Genomic DNA, 17218 nt, shown 5'->3' with positions numbered 1-17218 from the left:
CTGGCTGACCCAAGGCCATTCCAGCAGGTGCAAGTGGAGGAGTGGGGAATCAAACCCGGTTCTCCCAGTTAAGAGTCCGCGCACAATCACTACACCAAACTAGGAACCATTTTTGCAATCCTTGCACTGAATGTGTGTGCTAGACCTGGCTCCTTCTCCTCCAGATCTTGCCCATCGTGTTTCCTCAAGGAAAGGTGCCTTGGTGGAGGTTCGCTGTGTTGCCGGGGAGCACAGCAACAGGGCCGGGGCCTGGGAGTTCTTGCAAGCAGGTTCAAGCAGTCCAAAGCTATAGGGGGAATAGTTGGAAAAGCCCGGCAGATTTCATGAGCCCTGGCTCGGGCGGGGCACGTCACAGCTTGCTGCGTGGAGCATATGTGTTGCAAATGCAATATCCCGTCCCTAGTGACCCCCCAATTGGAAAAGGATCTTGTGTTGCGAATTGTCAAACGGCTTCCTGCCCAAATAGCAGAGAACTCCTGCCAGTTGTAGGTGGTGCTGTTGGCCCAATGATCTGGCTCCATAGAAGGAAAGGAAAGGTCCCCTGTGCAAGCACCAGTCGTTTCCGACTCTGGGGTGACGTTGCTTTCACAGCGTTTTCACGGCAGACTTTTTACAGGGTGGTTTGCCATTGCCTCCCCCAGTCATCTACACTTCACCGCTGGCAAGCTGGGGACTCATTTTACCCACCTTGGAACGATGGAAGGCTGAGTCAACCTGGAGCCGGCTACCTGAACCAGCTTCCGCTGGGATCGAACTCAGGTCATGAGCAGAGAGTTTGGATTGCAGTACTTCAGCTTTAACACTCTGTGCCACAGGGCTCTTAGCAGTTGTGGAAAGGAAAGGTCCCCTGTGCAAGCACCAGTCGTTTCCGACTCTGGGGTGACGTTGCTTTCACAACGTTTTCACGGCAGGCTTTTTACGGGGTGGTTTGCCATTGCCTCCCCCAGTCATCTCCACTTTCCCCCCAGCAAGCTGGGGACTCCTTTCGCCGACCTCGGAAGGATGGGAGGCTGAGTCAACCTCGAGCCGGCTTACCTGAACCAGCTTCCGCCGGAATCGAACTCAGGTCGTGAGCAGAGGGCTTCGACCGCAATGCTGCAGCTTTATCGTTCTGCGCCACGGGGCTGATAGAATTTATTTTTGATCCGGTGGCGCATTATGCTGTCCAAACCAGCAGGGGTCGCCCTTTCTTGGTTTACATAAGAAAACCTTGGGCACCTCTTTTTTACCCCACGACGGGAAATTGACGAAGAGTTCGAGGGCACCTCTTTTTTCTTCTCCTTTAATTATTATTTCTAGTCTGCCTTTCTCACTGGGACTGAAGGTGGATTATACAGGCAACAGGATATGACTCCCCCCTCACCCCCCAAAGTTAAATAGAATCCTCTGTAGAAAGCCTGGAACTACCCAGAAATCTACAAAAACGGAACCAAAGCATAAGTATGAACGCGGTACGTTAAACAAAGGAAAAATTACATAGCAGAAAAACTATATACACAGTAGTATGGACCCCACAGTCCCTATTAATTTATCCAATAAGTTTGGGGTCTTTTTGTTAACGGTACAATCACTGTTTTAATTTGTTGTCCTCGCTGTAGCAGGGGTGGCTGATGGTAGCTCTCCAGATGTTTTTTTGCCTACAGCTCCCATCAGCCGCAGCCAGCATGCCCAATGGCCGGGGTTGATGGGAGTTGTAGGCAAAAAACATCTGGAGAACTACCATCAGCCACCCCTGGTATACAGTCTACTCTCTACAGCAGGGGTGGCCAAGGGTAGCTCTCCAGAAGTTTTTTTGCCTACAGCGCCCATCAGCCGCAGCCAGCATGCCCAATGGCCGGGGCTGATGGGAGTTGTAGGCAAAAAAATCTGGAGAGCTACCATCAGCCACCCCTGGTATACAGTCTACTCTCTACAGCAGGGGTGGCCAAGGGTAGCTCTCCAGATGTTTTTTGCCTACAGCTCCCATCAGCCCCAGCCAGCATGACCAATGGCTGGGGCTGATGGGAGTTGTAGGCAAAAAAACTTCTGGAGAGCTACTGTTGGCCACCCCTGGTATACAGCAAAAAAACACACACCCCATTACTTTTAAATTATCTTCCTCGGTGTTTGGTGGGGTTGCAGTAGGGGAGTTCTCCCTCGGTGTCTCAGGACGGGAGGTGGGCGGGGGGAGAGCTCAGTCTTCGTAGGCGCGCAGCCGGCTGTGGGAATGCCAGTTCTCGCTGCCCTCCAGGAGGCGACGGATGTAGTGAGAAGCGCCCAGGAGGATGTGCCCGATCCCTTGCATGATGCCGGAGACCACCCGAAGTATCTCCCTTGTGGGGAGGGGAGAGAACAAAGAAGAACAGGAATCAGTGAAGGGGCACGCTAGTCAGGTGACACAGGGCAGTCGAGTTCCCTCTAAGCTGAGCTCATGCGAGCTTAGCTCAGTTCTTCTAGCCTTTGGCTCATCAGTTTTTGTCTCCGCTCAGCCTGGTCAGGAAGGATGGCCCGTAAGCATGCTAACTAACGCCAGGAGCTCGTAAAGTGGCATTTTTGCTCACAAGGCTCCGCAGCTTAGAGCAGGCGTGTCAAACATGAGGACCGGGGGGCTGAATCAGGCCCCCGGAAGGGATCCTATCAGGCCCCTGCGCAACTCGCCATCCTCTGCTTCCACCTCCCCCTCTCTTGCTTCCTTCTGCACAACAGCTCTTATTTTCTCCATTGGCTGAGGCTCCCCCCTTGGGGAGGAAGGGGGGGGGAAGGCCAAGCTTGTTTTTCCAGGCTCTCTCAATCGCACAGCAGAGCTACCGAGCCAAGCTTCTCTCCCTTCTGTTGCCTGAGGCTCCTCCCCCTCCTGGTTCCCTGGGGAAGGAAGAAAAGAGCCAGAGCTTCCTTTGCCCGGTTCCCTGGGAGAAATACAAAGAAAGCGCCTTTCAGACCAATCTGGGAAGTTAGGCAGGGGTCAGCCCTGGTTAGTACTCTGAGGGGAGACCACCAAGGAATACCAGGCAGGCAATGGTAAGCTCTCTCTCTTGCCTTGAAAATCCCATAAGGATTAGCCAGGGCTTTTTTTGTAGCAGGAACTCCTTTGCCTATTAGGCCACACCCCCTGATGTAGGCAATCCTTCAAAAACTTACAGTAGGCCCTATAAGAAGAGCTCTCTAAGCTCATAGAGTCTATGAGCTTAGAGGGCTCTTCTTACAGGGCCTACTGTAAGCTCTTGGAGGACTGGCTACCTCAGGGGGTTTGGTCTAATAGGTAAAGGAGTTCCTGCTATATATAAACAAAAGCCCTGGGATTTGCCATAAATTGGTTGGGATTTGATACCACTTTCTACCGCCGGTCGGTGGGGATGAGATGACATCTGCGTGATGTCATGATTAGAGGGCTGTGCTAGATCTGGGAAGCCCAGATTCTTATCTTTGCTGCGCCCTGAAGCTCGCCGGGTGATCTTGGGGCAGTCACGCCTCTCCAACTTAGCCTACCTCACACGCGGGGTTTTAAGAACATAAAACAGGGGTGGCCAACGGTAGCTCTCCGGATTTTTTTTTGCCTACCACTCCCATCAGCCCCAGCCAGCATGGCCAATGGTTGGGGCTGATGGGAGTTGTAGGCAAAAAACATCTGGAGAGCTACCGTTGGTCACCCCTGACATAGAAAGGACGGCTGAATCAGACTCAAGGCCCATCTGTTCCAATATTTTGGCCACAGAGCGGCCATCCAGCTGCCTCTAGAAAAGCCCTTCAGGTCTCAGAAGCTAAGTAGCCGCAGGATAGCTGCAACAGCCCCCTTCTGCCTCTGCTCCCAGCTATGAGGAAGACCACTGCCTCAGGTACCGGAAGGAGAAAGGTAGTCATGACCAGAAGCCACAGGTAGCTCTCCTGTCTTCCATGGGGTTGTCCACTCCCCTTATGCCACATCATGTGGCAGTGAGTTCCACCGTTTAACTTTGCACTGTGTGCAGAAGCCTCGCCTAGGGCCTGTTCTGAAACCCCCTCCGTTCAGCTTCATCGGATGACTTCGGTTTCCAGTATTATTGGGTGGGGAGGACAGCTTTTGAGGATGGAATGGGGAGCTGTCTTGTGCTGTGATCTTATTGAAGGAAGGTCAGGACAGAGCGAGGGAAGAAGACGACGACTGCAGATTTATACAAGCAACGTTGCCCCTTGGTAGCTATGGGAGTGGTAAAGCTGCAGTACTGCAGTCCAAACTCTGCTCGTGACCTGAGTTCAATCCCAGTGGAAGCTGGTTTAGGTAGCCGGCTCCAGGTTGACTCAGCCTTCCATCCTTCTGAGGTCCGTAAAATGAGTACCCAGCTTGCTGGGGGGAAAGTGTAGGTGACTGGGAAAGGCAATGGCAAACCACCCCGTAAAAAGGATGCCAAGAAAACGTGATGTGATGTTACCCCATGAGTCGGTAGCAACTCGGTGCTTGCACAGGGGACTATCTTCACTTTTTTTTTTTTTTTTAAGCTATGCAGGGGTGGCCAACGGTAGCTCACCAGATGTTTTTTGCCTACAACTCCCATCAGCCCCAGCCAGCATGGCCAATGGCTGGGGCTGATGGGAGTTGTAGGCAAAAAACATCTGGAGAGCTACCGTTGGCCACCCCTGAGCTACGGGATAGGTGGTATTTGGGTTAGTCAAAAGGTGACAGATGGTGTGTGCTCCCCTCCAAATAATTGTGTCTCACTCATCGTCGGAACTCTCTGTCTGGGGCAGTGATGCTCTGTATTCTTGGTGCTTGTGGGGGGCAATAGTGGGAGGGCTTGTAGTGTCCTGGCCCCACTGGTGGACCTCCTGATGGCACTTGGGTTTTTTGGCCACTGTGTGACACAGAGTGTTGGACTGGATGGGCCATTGGCATAATCCAACATGGCTTCTCTTATGTTCTTATGTCTGAGGCAGTGATGCTCTGTATTCTTGGTGCTTGGGGGAGGGGGGAACAGTGGGAGGATTTCTAGTGTCCTGGCCCCACTGGTGGACCTCCTGATGGCACCTGGGTTTTTCGACCACTGTGTGACACACAGTGTTGGGCTGGATGAGCCATTGGCCTGATCCAGCATGGCTTCTCTTATGTTCTTATGTCTGAGGCAAGTGATGCTCTGTATTCTTGCTGCTTTGGGGGGCAGGGGAACAGTGGGAGGACTTCTAGTGGCCTGGTCCCACTGGTGGACCTCCTGATGGGACTTGGTTTTTTTGGCCCCTGTGTGACACAGAGTTTTGGGTTGGATGAGCCATTGGCCTGATTCAACATGGCTTCTGAACATATATGAACATATGAAGCTGCCTTATACTGAATCAGACACTTGGTCCATCAAAGTCAGTATTGCCTTCTCAGACTGGCAGCGGCTCTCCAGGGTCTCAAGATGAGGTTTTTCACACCTATTTGCCTGGACCCTTTTTTGGAGATGCCGGGGATTGAACCTGGGACCTTCTGCTTCCCAAGCAGATGCTCTACCACTGAGCCACCGTCCCTCCCCTTCTCTTATGTTCTTATGTCTGGGGCAAGTGATGCTCCGTATTTTTGGTGCTGGAGGGGCACAGTGGGAGCGCTTTTGGTGTCCTGGCCCCACTGGGGGACCTCCTGACGGCACTTAGGTTTTTTTGGCCACTGTGTGACACAGAGGGTTGGACTGGATGGGCCCTTGGCCTGACCCAACATGTCTTCTCTTATGTTCTTATCCCAGGGTGGGTGGGTGGGTGCTTACCTGAGCACTTTCTTGGGTCCCAGACACTTGAAGTCACAGCTCATGGAGTAGAGCCCATAGAAGGTTGCTGAAACGTTGAGGCTGCCGAAAAGATCACGGGGATTGAGCTTGTAGACGTCGAAAGTGATGCGGGCGATGTCTCGGCTGTTTTGGGGCTTCCCTCGGCTTAGTGCGTATGAGCGGCTGCCACCCTGGGGTGGAGAAGGAGAATATTTGTTGTATGACTCAGACTGGGCAGGGGGAGGCGTCTGCCATGCTAGAGCAGGGGTGTCAAACTCATTCGTTATGAGGGCTGGATCTGACCTTATCGTTTATGAGACCTTGTCGGGCCAGGCCATGTCAGGCTGGGCCATGTGTGTACCTATTTAAAATTAGGTGGCAGAGATATCAATTTTATAAAGGATACAGCAAACTTAAAACATGCTTAAGACATTAGCACTCATTGGTCTTAAAGGTGCTTTCTTTGCATTTCTCCCATGGGATCCAGGGAACTGGGCAAAGGAAGCTCTGGCTCTTTCCTTCCTTCCCCAGGGGATGGGGGGGGAGCCTCAGCCAATAGAAGGAAGAGAGCCCTGGCTCAGTAGCTCTGCTGTGTGATTGAGAGAGCCTGGGGAAACCAGCTGTGCCTCCCCCCTCTTCCTCCCCAAGGGAGGAGTCTCAGCCAATGGAGAAAATAGAGGTTTTGCTCTGTAGCTGCTGCGCAATTGAGCAAGCTTTGCAAAGCAAGCTGTGATGCAGAAGGAAGCCAGAGACAGGGAGAAGGAAGCAGATGACAGCCAGTTGCTCGGGGGTCTGACAGGAGCCCTCCGGGGGCCTGATTCGGCCCCCAAACCACATGTTTGACACCCCTGTGCTAGAGTATCCCCACTGTTTGTTACTGTGATGCCATAAACCATCAATGGTGCACAGAGGGCCTATCTGGGTTGCAGATTACAGCAGACACAATCCTGGGAGAGGCATTCCCTTGGGCATCAAGAGAAAGGAGGAACACTCAAAAGAAAGGAGAAACACCAGTTTGGTGTAGTGGTTAAGTGTGCGGACTCTTATCTGGGAAAACCAGGTTTAATTCCCGACTACGCCGCTTGCACCTGCAGAAATGGTCTTAGGTCAGTCATAACTCTCTCATAGCTGTCCTTGAAAGGGCAGCTGCTGTGAGAGCTCTCTCAGCCCCACCCACCTCACAGGGTGTCTGTTGTGGGGGAGGAAGGGAAAGGAGATTGTGAGCCACTCTGAGACTCTCCGGAGTGGAGGGCGGGATATAAATCCAATATCTTCATCTACCTCACAGGGTGTCTGTTGTGGGGGAGGAAGGTAAAGGAGATTGTGAGCCGCTCTGAGACTCTTCGGAGTGGAGGGCGGGATATAAATCCAATATCTTCATCTACCTCACAGGGTGTCTGTTGTGGGGGAGGAAGGGAAAGGAGATTGTGAGCCGCTCTGAGACTCTCCGGAGTGGAGGGCGGGATATAAATCCAATATCTTCATCTACCTCACAGGGTGTCTGTTGTGGGGGAGGAAGGTAAAGGAGATTGTGAGCCGCTCTGAGACTCTTCGGAGTGGAGGGCGGGATATAAATCCAATATCTTCATCTACCTCACAGGGTGTCTGTTGTGGGGGAGGAAGGGAAAGGAGATTGTGAGCCGCTCTGAGACTCTTCGGAGTGGAGGGCGGGATATAAATCCAATATCTTCATCTACCTCACAGGGTGTCTGTTGTGGGGGAGGAAGGGAAAGGAGATTGTGAGCCGCTCTGAGACTCTTCGGAGTGGAGGGCGGGATATAAATCCAATCTCTTCATCTACCTCACAGGGTGTCTGTTGTGGGGGAGGAAGGGAAAGGAGATTGTGAGCCGCTCTGAGACTCTCCGGAGTGGAGGGCGGGATATAAATCCAACATCTTCATCCACCTCACAGGGTGTCTGTTGTGGGGGAGGAAGGTAAAGGAGATTGTGAGCCGCTCTGAGACTCTTCGGAGTGGAGGGCGGGATATAAATCCAATCTCTTCATCTACCTCACAGGGTGTCTGTTGTGGGGGAGGAAGGGAAAGGAGATTGTGAGCCGCTCTGAGACTCTCCGGAGTGGAGGGCGGGATATAAATCCAATCACTTCATCTACCTCACAGGGTGTCTGTTGTGGGGGAGGAAGGGAAAGGAGATTGTGAGCCGCTCTGAGACTCTTCGGAGTGGAGGGCGGGATATAAATCCAATATCTTCATCTACCTCACAGGGTGTCTGTTGTGGGGGAGGAAGGGAAAGGAGATTGTGAGCCGCTCTGAGACTCTTCGGAGTGGAGGGCGGGATATAAATCCAATATCTTCATCTACCTCACAGGGTGTCTGTTGTGGGGGAGGAAGGGAAAGGAGATTGTGAGCCGCTCTGAGACTCTCCGGAGTGGAGGGTGGGATATAAATCCAATCTCTTCATCTACCTCACAGGGTGTTTGTTGTGGGGGAGGAAGGGAAAGGAGATTGTGAGCCGCTCTGAGACCCTCCGGAGTGGAGGGCGGGATATAAATCCAATCTCTTCATCTACCTCACAGGGTGTCTGTTGTGGGGGAGGAAGGGAAAGGAGATTGTGAGCCCCTCTGAGACTCTTCGGAGTGGAGGGAGGGATATAAATCCAATATCTTCATCTACCTCACAGGGTGTCTGTTGTGGGGGAGGAAGGGAAAGGAGATTGTGAGCCACTCTGAGACTCTTCGGAGTGGAGGGAGGGAAATAAATCCAATATCTTCATCTACCTCACAGGGTGTCTGTTTTGGGGGAGGAAGATAAAGGAGATTGTGAGCCGCTCTGAGACTCTCTGGAGTGGAGGGCGGGATATAAATCCAATATCTTCATCTACCTCACAGGGTGTCTGTTGTGGGGGAGGAAGGTAAAGGAGATTGTGAGCCGCTGTGAGACTCTCCGGAGTGGAGGGCGGGATATAAATCCAATATCTTCATCTACCTCACAGGATGTCTGTTGTGGGGGAGGAAGGGAAAGGAGATTGTGAGCCGCTCTGAGACTCTCTGGAGTGGAGGGCGGGATATAAATCCAATATCTTCATCTACCTCACAGGGTGTCTGTTGTGGGGGAGGAAGGTAAAGGAGATTGTGAGCCGCTGTGAGACTCTCCGGAGTGGAGGGCGGGATATAAATCCAATATCTTCATCTACCTCACAGGATGTCTGTTGTGGGGGAGGAAGGGAAAGGAGATTGTGAGCCACTCTGAGACTCTTCGGAGTGGAGGGCGGGATATAAATCCAATATCTTCATCTACCTCACAGGGTGTCTGTTGTGGGGGAGGAAGGTAAAGGAGATTGTGAGCCGCTCTGAGACTCTCCGGAGTGGAGGGCGGGATATAAATCCAATATCTTCATCTACCTCACAGGGTTTCTGTTGTGGGGGAGGAAGGTAAAGGAGATTGTGAGCCACTCTGAGACTCTTCGGAGTGGAGGGCGGGATATAAATCCAATATCTTCATCTACCTCACAGGGTGTCTGTTGTGGGGGAGGAAGGGAAAGGAGATTGTGAGCTGCTCTGAGACTTTGAGATTTGGAATGGAAGGCGGGATCTAAATCCAACATCGTCGTCGTCTTCTAAAATCGAGCTGTCTGCCTGCAGTTTTTCGGAAACGCCTTGATTAAAAAGCAAGGCTTTAAAAAACCGGATGTGCCTTTTTAATCCATCAGTGTAAACGTTGTGCCCCTGACTCTTCGTCACAATTGGATTATTTCCTCCGTGGACTCACAATCCTAATCTCAGCCGGTTTAACATCTAAAGTGTGTGCCAACAAGTGAGTCACAACAGACTCACGGCGACCCCGCCAAGCTCCAGCTCATGGAGTTTTTAAGGCGAGAGGTGAGCAGAGGAGGTTTCTCTTGCTCTGCATAGAAACCCCGGTCTTCCTCGGTGGTTCCCCATCTGTGAACTGACCTTGGTTTTGCTTCACAAAATCTAACCAGATTGGGCTAGTCTGGGTTTATCAAGGCTGGTGGGTTGATGAAATAAGGTAAATCTTATCTCCGTCACGAAGATCCCTGGTTGATCAGGAGCCAAGCTGCGTCTCCTTCAACATAACCTGTCGCAGAGCATTGTCGCAAAGATAAAATGATGATGATATTGGATTTATATCCTGCCCTCCACTGCAAATCTCAGAGCAGCTCACAATCTCCTTTTCCTTCCTCCCCCACAACGGGCACTCTGCGAGGTGGGTGGGGCTGAGAGAGCTCTCCCCGAAGCTGCCCTTTCAAGGACAACCTCTGCCAGATCTATGGCTGACCCAAGGCCATTCCAGCAGCTGCAAGCGGAGGAGGGGGAACGCAAACCCGGTTCTCCCAGATAAGAAGAATTGCAGATTCTTGCCACAGGAGGTGGTGGTGGCCACAAGCATAGCCACCTTCAAGAGGGGGTTAGATAAAAATATGGAGCAGAGGTCCATCAGTGGCTATTAGCCACAGTGTGTATATGTGTGTGAGTATATATATATCTTTTTTGGCCACTGTGTGACACAGAGTGTTGGACTGGATGGGCCATTAGCCTGATCTAATATGGCTTCTCTTATGTTCTTATACCCTGCCTGCACAGGGGATCTTTCCTTTCCTTTCCTTCTCTCCGAATCAGAGACTCAAAGGGGCTTACCATCTCCTTTATCTTTTCCCCCCACAACAGACACTCTGTGAGGTGAGTGGGGCTGAGAGAGCTCTCCCAGAAGCTGCCCTTTCAAGGACACCTCTGCAAGAGCAATGGCTGGCCCAAGGCCATTCCAGCAACTGCAAGTTGAGGAGGGGGAACTCAAACCCGGTTCTCCCAGATAAGAAGAATTGCAGATTTATACCCTGCCTGCACAGGGGACCTTTCCTTTCCTTCTCTCCGAATCAGAGACTCAAAGGGGCTTGCCATCTCCTTTATCTTCCCCCCCACCCACAACAGACACTCTGTGAGATGGGTGGGGCTGAGAGAGCTCTCCCAGAAGCTGCCCTTTCAAGGACAACCTCTGCCAGAGCAATGGCTGACCCAAGGCCATTCCAGCAGTTGCAAGTAGAGGAGTGGGGAATCAAACCCGGTTCTCCCAAATAAGAACCCACCGACTTAACCACTACACCAAACTGGCTCTACACTAAACCAAAATGCGAAAGGTGTGCAGGTGAGTTCACAAAGTTTGTCGATCTCCCTTTTATCCCAACACTGGATTGTCCATCCGTTGACGAACATGCCCCCCACCCCCCGCTCTCCTCTAATCTGCTCCCCCCGGCTCACCTTCCCAGGACTCCATTTCTGATCCTTTCCCAGCACCATGAGGGTTGTATTGTCGTCCAGAACTTGAAAGAACTCCTCGCTCTCCACCGCTGTGCCATCTTCCTCCAGCACCAAACAAACCACCCCACAGAACAGTAACGCCTCCGCGGCCTGAGCAGGGAAAGAAACAACAGGCAGGCTGAGGCTTCCCCACGGAGGGACAACAAGCAAGCGGAGGCTTCGATGCGAAAGATGCTGCTGTTGGTTGCTTTTTTTTTTTTTTTAAATGAGCAGCGCTCTTTGTGCCCTGAACTAAAACGGAACACAGAAATCCTCTGTCCGGGTAATGCTCATTGGATACCCAAAACAGTCACAGAATCATAGAGTTGGAAGGGACCTCTAGGGTCATCTAGTCCAACCCCCTGCACAATGCAGGAAACCCACAAACACCTCCCCCTAAATTCACAGGACCTTCATCGCTGTCAGGTAGTCATCGAGTCTCTGTTGAAAAACCTCCAAGGAAGGAGAGCCCACCACCTCCCGAGGAAGCCTTTTCCACTGTGGAACTGCTCTAGCGGTCAGGAAGTTAATCATAGAGATGGAAGGTACCTCCAGGGTCATCTAGTCCAACCACCCCCTGCACAGTGCAGGAAACTCACAAACCCCTCCCCCTAAATCCACAGGATCTTCATCGCTGCCAGATGGCCATTTAGCTTCGGTTGAAAAACCTCCAAGGAAGGAGAGCCCACCACCTCCCAAGGAAGCCTGTTCCACTGAGGAATCGCTCTAGCGGTCAGGAGGTTCTTCCTAATGTTGAGCCGGAAACTCTTTTGATTTAATTTCAACCCATTGGTTCTGGTCCTACCTTTTGGGACCACAGAAAACAATTCCACCCCATCCTCTCTATGACAGCCCTTCAAGTCCTTGAAGATGGTGATCATCTATCACCTCTCAGCCGCCTCCTCTCCAGCCTAAAAATGCCCAGCTCCTTCAACCTTTCCTCATAACACTTCTTCTCCAGACCCCTCACCAAGTGTTGGGTTTATAACCTGTCTATATTTTTATTTAACTAAAATTGCTACGTTTCACTCTTTCGAGCTCTTCAAAAGGCTAATGGTGGAGAGAGTTGCAAGGCGGGACCACAAATAATGAGCGGTATCTACAAGATACCAGTTTCTTATTGAAGCCAGCAGCAATTTCTCTGAGGAGGGGCTAGGTAATAGTACGAGAGGCGTTATACCACTTATTATCTGTATTCTCCACTTAAAACACATACACACATGCCACAAATACAATTAAAATAGCATGAGATGTCAATAGCAGCAGAAAATTTTCTGTTAGACCAACAAGGAAGTACTTCTTCACCAAAAGGGTGATTAACATGTGGGATTCACTTCCACAGGAGGTGGTGGCGGCTACAAGCATAGACAGCTTCAAGAGGGGATTGGATAAAAATATGGAGCAAAGGTCCATCAGCGGCTATTAGTCACAGCTTATTGTTGGAACTTTCTGTCTGGGGCAGTGATGCTCTGTATTCTTGTGCTTGGGGGGGGCACAGTGGAAGAGCTTCTAGCCCCACTGGTGGACCTCTTGATGGCACTTGGTTTTTTTGGCCACTGTGTGACACAGAGTGTTGGACTGGATGGGCCATTAGCCTGATCCAACATGGCTTCTCTTATGTTCTTATGTGACACAGAGTGTTGGACTGGATGGGCCTTTGGCCTGATCCAACATGGCTTCTCTTAGGTTCTTATGTGACACAAAGTGTTGGGCTAGATGGGCCATTTGCCTGATCCAACATGGCTTCTCTTAGGTTCTTATGTGACACAAAGTATTGGGCTGGATGGGCCATTTGCCTGATCCAACATGGCTTCTCTTAGGTTCTTATGTGACACAAAGTGCTGGACTGGATGGGCCATTGGCCTGATCCAACATGGCTTCTCTTATGTTTTTATGTGACACAAGAGTGTTGGACTGGATGGGCCTTTGGCCTGATCCAACAGGGCTTCTCTTATGTTCTTATGTGACACAGAATGTTGGACTGGATGGGCCATTGGCCTGATCCAACATGGCTTCTCTTATGTTCTTATGTGACACAAGAGTGTTGGACTGGATGGGCCTTTGGCCTGATCCAACATGGCTTCTCTTATGGTCTTATGTGACACAGAGTGTTGGACTGGTTGGGCCATTGGCCTGATCCAATATGGCTTCTCTTACGTTCTTAATGTATCTATATATTTAATTCTCACTGTTGCCAGATCTGTGGATACTTATATCTGCAGATTGGAGCCATCAACAGACAAGACAGATTGTTCTTCAAGCTGGAAAAAAGCCATAGATTGGCAGAATAATGTGAAATCTTACCATAAAATGCATTGGAAGGTTAACCCTCCCTGAAAGTGACGTCATTGTGCTGGGGATGTTGCGCAGGGGACTCTCTGGTTTTTGGGCAGGCTCTGGTTCAATTGGGTTTTTAAACCAGAGTTTGCTCCAAAACCAAAGTGTCCCCTGCGTGACATCCTTGACACGATGTCACTTCCAGGTGATGCCATCACACCTGTTTAGGGCAGGGGTTTCTCTGACTGACCAGCTCCTCTGCTATGGGGTATCCCCTCAGGGGGCTGGGGTATCCCCTCAGGGGCCTGGGAACCCTAGCTGTGAGGCATTTACACACTTATCAAAACAATTTTTTTTTAAATGTAAACATCCCATAAACGATACGACAAAACCATGGATAATGAAAGAAGTGAGACGAACCAGGTGCAATTGTGAGAGAGGCGCTGGGATGTGTGGGGCGAGAGACATACACTGACCTTGGTCTGCAGCTCCTTCAAGGTGCCCACCATCAGCCCCTTCCGCACATTGCGCTTGTGGTCGCAGACCCGGAAGGGCCTCTGGGGTGGGGGGCTCGGGGCCCAGACCCGCCGGGTGAGGCCTGATCCTGCGCTCGATACCGTCCTGCAGGACATGAGAATTATTTGATGATCTCACGTTGGGCACTGCGGTGTGACCTCCTACAGTGTCTGTTTTAACAATTTATTAATAACATACGGTTACAATATTTAATTGTCTTTTTCTATACTAACCCATATGATAGTTCTGCCTCCCCTCCCGCCAATATTTGACTTCCCCGAAGTTATAAATTTAAGTTCAATTATAAAGGTACCACTAATCTATCAAAGTTCAATACTTTTCTTTTCTTATTAATACTAAAAAATTGTCCATTGTCTTTTTATGTTCCACTCTTTCTCCATAGATCCTTTAAATTTCTTCCACTCCTTTATGAATATATCTAAGTCATAGTCTCTTAAAGTTTTGTTAATTTAGTTAATTTGTCCATCTCACTCCACGATAAAACTTTCACAATCCAATCCCATTTCTCTGGTATTTTTCCTTGTTTCCACAGCTGCGCATACAATGTCCTAGCAGCTGAGAGCAAGCACCAAATTAAAGTCCTGTCTTCCTTTGGGAATTTTTCTAATTGTAATCCAAGCAAAAAAGTCTCTGCAGTTTTCTTAAAGTCATAACCCAAAATTTTAGAGATTTCTTGCTGTATCATCTTCCAATACTCTTTCGCTTTTTCACAAGTGCACCACATGTGAAAGAAAGAACCTTCGTGTTTTCTGCATTTCAAACATCTATCCGACATCTTTTTACTCATCCTAGCCAGCTTTTTCGGAGTCATATACCACCTATACATCATCTTGAAACAGTTCTCCTTAATATTCTGGCAAGTTGAGATCTTCATCGAATTCTTCCAAAGGTGCTCCCATGTATCCATTTGTATTTCTCTATTCACATTAATTGCCCATTTTACCACTTGAGACTTTACTACTTGACCTCCTGCAGTGTCAACAAAGTGAAACGCGGTTGACCGTTCCACTTAAAATCCTCTCAGCTTTCAGTGATCAATGTGGGGCTGATAGAGGGCTGCCACTCTCCAGGTGATCTCCCAAAATTACAACTGATCCCCAGGTGACAGAGATTGGCTCCGCTGGAGAAAATGGCCACTTTGAACGGTGGACTCTGACGTTATACTCCCATGGAGGTCCCTCCCCTCACCAAACTTTGCTTTCCCTGAGCTCCACTCCCAAAATCTCCAGAAACTTCCCAATCTGAAGTTGGTAACCCTATATCAGGGGTGGCCGACGGTAGCTCTCCAGATGTTTTTTTGCCTACAACTCCCATCAGCCCCAGCCAGCGTGGTCGACGGCTGGGGCTGATGGGAGCTGTAGGCAAAAAAACATCTGGAGAGCTACCGTCGGCCACCCCTGCATATGACTTCTTGTCAGTTTTGTGCGAGCTCATCTTTCCCCCTCTGTTTTCCTGATTGCGGTGTGAGATTCAAGAAGGTTGAGAACTCAAGCACGGATCTGATTGCCTCATATTCCTTTCAGACTAGTTCAGACACCGGAAGAGATTCTCGATGGCAAAAAGAGGAATAAAAGCTATGTGTGTGTGTGTGGGGGGGGGGGTGAGGGCAGGGAATGCAACACACACAGGTGGCACACAGAGGGATCCAGTCGATTGCCTTAGTCTGTCTCACTCTTTAGCACCCGTTTTCATTTCTTCCCCTCCCTAGAGTTGCCAATCTCCAGGCTGGACCCGTAGATCCCCCAGAATTACACCTGTCCTCCAGACCACTGAAGTAAATCTTCCTTGAGAAAATAGCTGCTTTGGGGATCTTCCTTGAGAAAATGGCTGCATTGTGCCCTGGCTTCTCCCCTCCTCAAACCTCCAGGGATTTCCTCGTCTGGAGTTGGCAACCCTGTGGTCACCCACAGCTACTCACCTTAACAGAGCGGATGGAGCCAAGGAGCTGAGGTACTCCATGGGGCCGTGAGGAGTTGGCGGGGGGCACTGTGTCCTGCCTCCGTTCCCTCCGTTTGGTGTGGCAGTCTGTTTTGTATGTGCGGACTCTGAACCAGTCAGCTTCTGCGCAAGGAGTGGAGGAGAAGGGGGCAAACTCCAAGGTGAGCAATCAAACGTGGGGCCAGATAAGGCCGGTGGAGGGGAGGCAGAGCCGACTGGACAGTCTGGCTTTTAATGCTGCGTAATTTCACTGAGTGACATCGTCCTGTGTTGCAGGACCTCAAGACATTTATGAAGAGAAAGGCACAAAGGCGGAAGGTGATGGGGGGGTCGGGGGAGACAAAATGTCAGGACGACTTTGGGACATGGGAACGGGGGGCTTACATCTCCCATATCGTTTGATAACTGGGGTCCTCCCTGCCAGCCAATAGCCCCGTTGCAAAATGCGGCCTCTGAGCATGTGAAGAGCACTTTTCCTTCTTTGTTGATTTGGTGCAGCAAGCCGTAAGGTGATCACTGCAGGATTGGACCGTGTGTCCCAGGTAGAAGAAGAAGAAATTAGATTTATATCTTGCCCTATACTCTCAATCTCAGAGTCTCAGAGCGGCTCACAGTCTCTTTTCTCTTCCTCCCCTACAACAGACACCCTGTGAGGTGGGTGCGGCTGAGAAGGCTCTCACAGCAGTTGCCCTTTCAAGGACAACTCCTACGAGAGCTGTGGCTGACCCAAGGCCATTCCAGCAGCTGCAAGTGGAGGAGTGGGGAATCAAACCCGGTTCTCCCAGATAAGAGTCCGCACGCTTCGCCACTACACCAAACTGGCTCTCAGATGATTCCAGGAAGCCTCCAGGTAACAAATGGCCCCATTGCCTTCACCAGGTACCAAGAGATAGACTGCTTTAGAAGATGGATGTTCTATCAATCCATCTTTTTTAATGCTGTTGATAAAAGGTAAAGGTAGTCCCCTGTGCAAGCACTAGTCGTTGCCAACTCTGGGGTGACGTTGCATCACGACATTTTCATTGCAGACTTTTTACAGGGTGGTTTGCCATTGCCTTCCCCAGTCATTTCCGCTTTCCCCCCAGCAAGCTGGGGACTCATTTTACGGACCTCGGAAGGATGGAAGGCTGAGTCAACCTCGAGCCGGCTACCTGATCCCAGCTTCCACCAGGATCGAACTCAGGTCGTGAGCAGAGCTTCGACTGCAGCACTGCAGCTTTACCACTCTGCGCCACGGGGCTCATGCTGCTGTTGATAGACGCCCATGAATTTATCGATCCATTTCAAAAAGCCCCTCAGTTAGGGTAGCAAATCCCACCAGCGGACTCCAGTTTTAACTACAAACCAAGGCGGCTTCCCTCTGAAACCACATAAATCTGGTTATGGTATTTCACTGCCTGCTGTTTTCACAGCTGGGTTGCTCTCTGTTGTCCTCTTTTGGGTAGGCTCCTGGTTGCTACGGTATTTGGAAAGTTTAAAATGGCTTGGGGGCAGGATTCCT

The 17218-nt window shown here is 50.5% G+C and overlaps 1 protein-coding gene across 1 annotated transcript; it reads right to left on the bottom strand.

The window, feature by feature from the left end:
- Window positions 1-1888: 1888 nt before the first annotated feature.
- On the bottom strand, window positions 1889-15825 carry CIDEB (cell death inducing DFFA like effector b). Its single transcript, XM_060256308.1, has 5 exons — window positions 15698-15825; window positions 13719-13863; window positions 10927-11076; window positions 5691-5881; window positions 1889-2312 (listed from the first exon to the last, which is right to left on the bottom strand). The coding sequence occupies exons 1-5, from the start codon at window positions 15736-15738 to the stop codon at window positions 2174-2176; spliced, it is 666 nt and encodes a 221-aa protein (XP_060112291.1). The 5' UTR covers window positions 15739-15825; the 3' UTR covers window positions 1889-2173.
- Between the last annotated feature and the right edge of the window lie 1393 nt (window positions 15826-17218).

This window comes from Heteronotia binoei, chromosome 15 (assembly GCF_032191835.1).
Source record: "Heteronotia binoei isolate CCM8104 ecotype False Entrance Well chromosome 15, APGP_CSIRO_Hbin_v1, whole genome shotgun sequence".
Classification (NCBI taxonomy): Eukaryota; Metazoa; Chordata; class Lepidosauria; order Squamata; family Gekkonidae; genus Heteronotia; species Heteronotia binoei.
This window is presented reverse-complemented; position numbering and strand designations above follow the sequence as displayed.

Coding starts and splice junctions, on each gene's coding strand:
- CIDEB (XM_060256308.1), bottom strand. CDS start 15,738: ATGGAGTACCTCAGCTCCTTGGCTCCATCCGCTCTGTTAAG. Junction 13,864..15,697: donor GCTCCATCCGCTCTGTTAAG/GTGAGTAGCTGT, acceptor CATGTCCTGCAG/GACGGTATCGAGCGCAGGAT. Junction 5,882..10,926: donor AGAAATGGAGTCCTGGGAAG/GTGAGCCGGGGG, acceptor TCTCCACCCCAG/GGTGGCAGCCGCTCATACGC.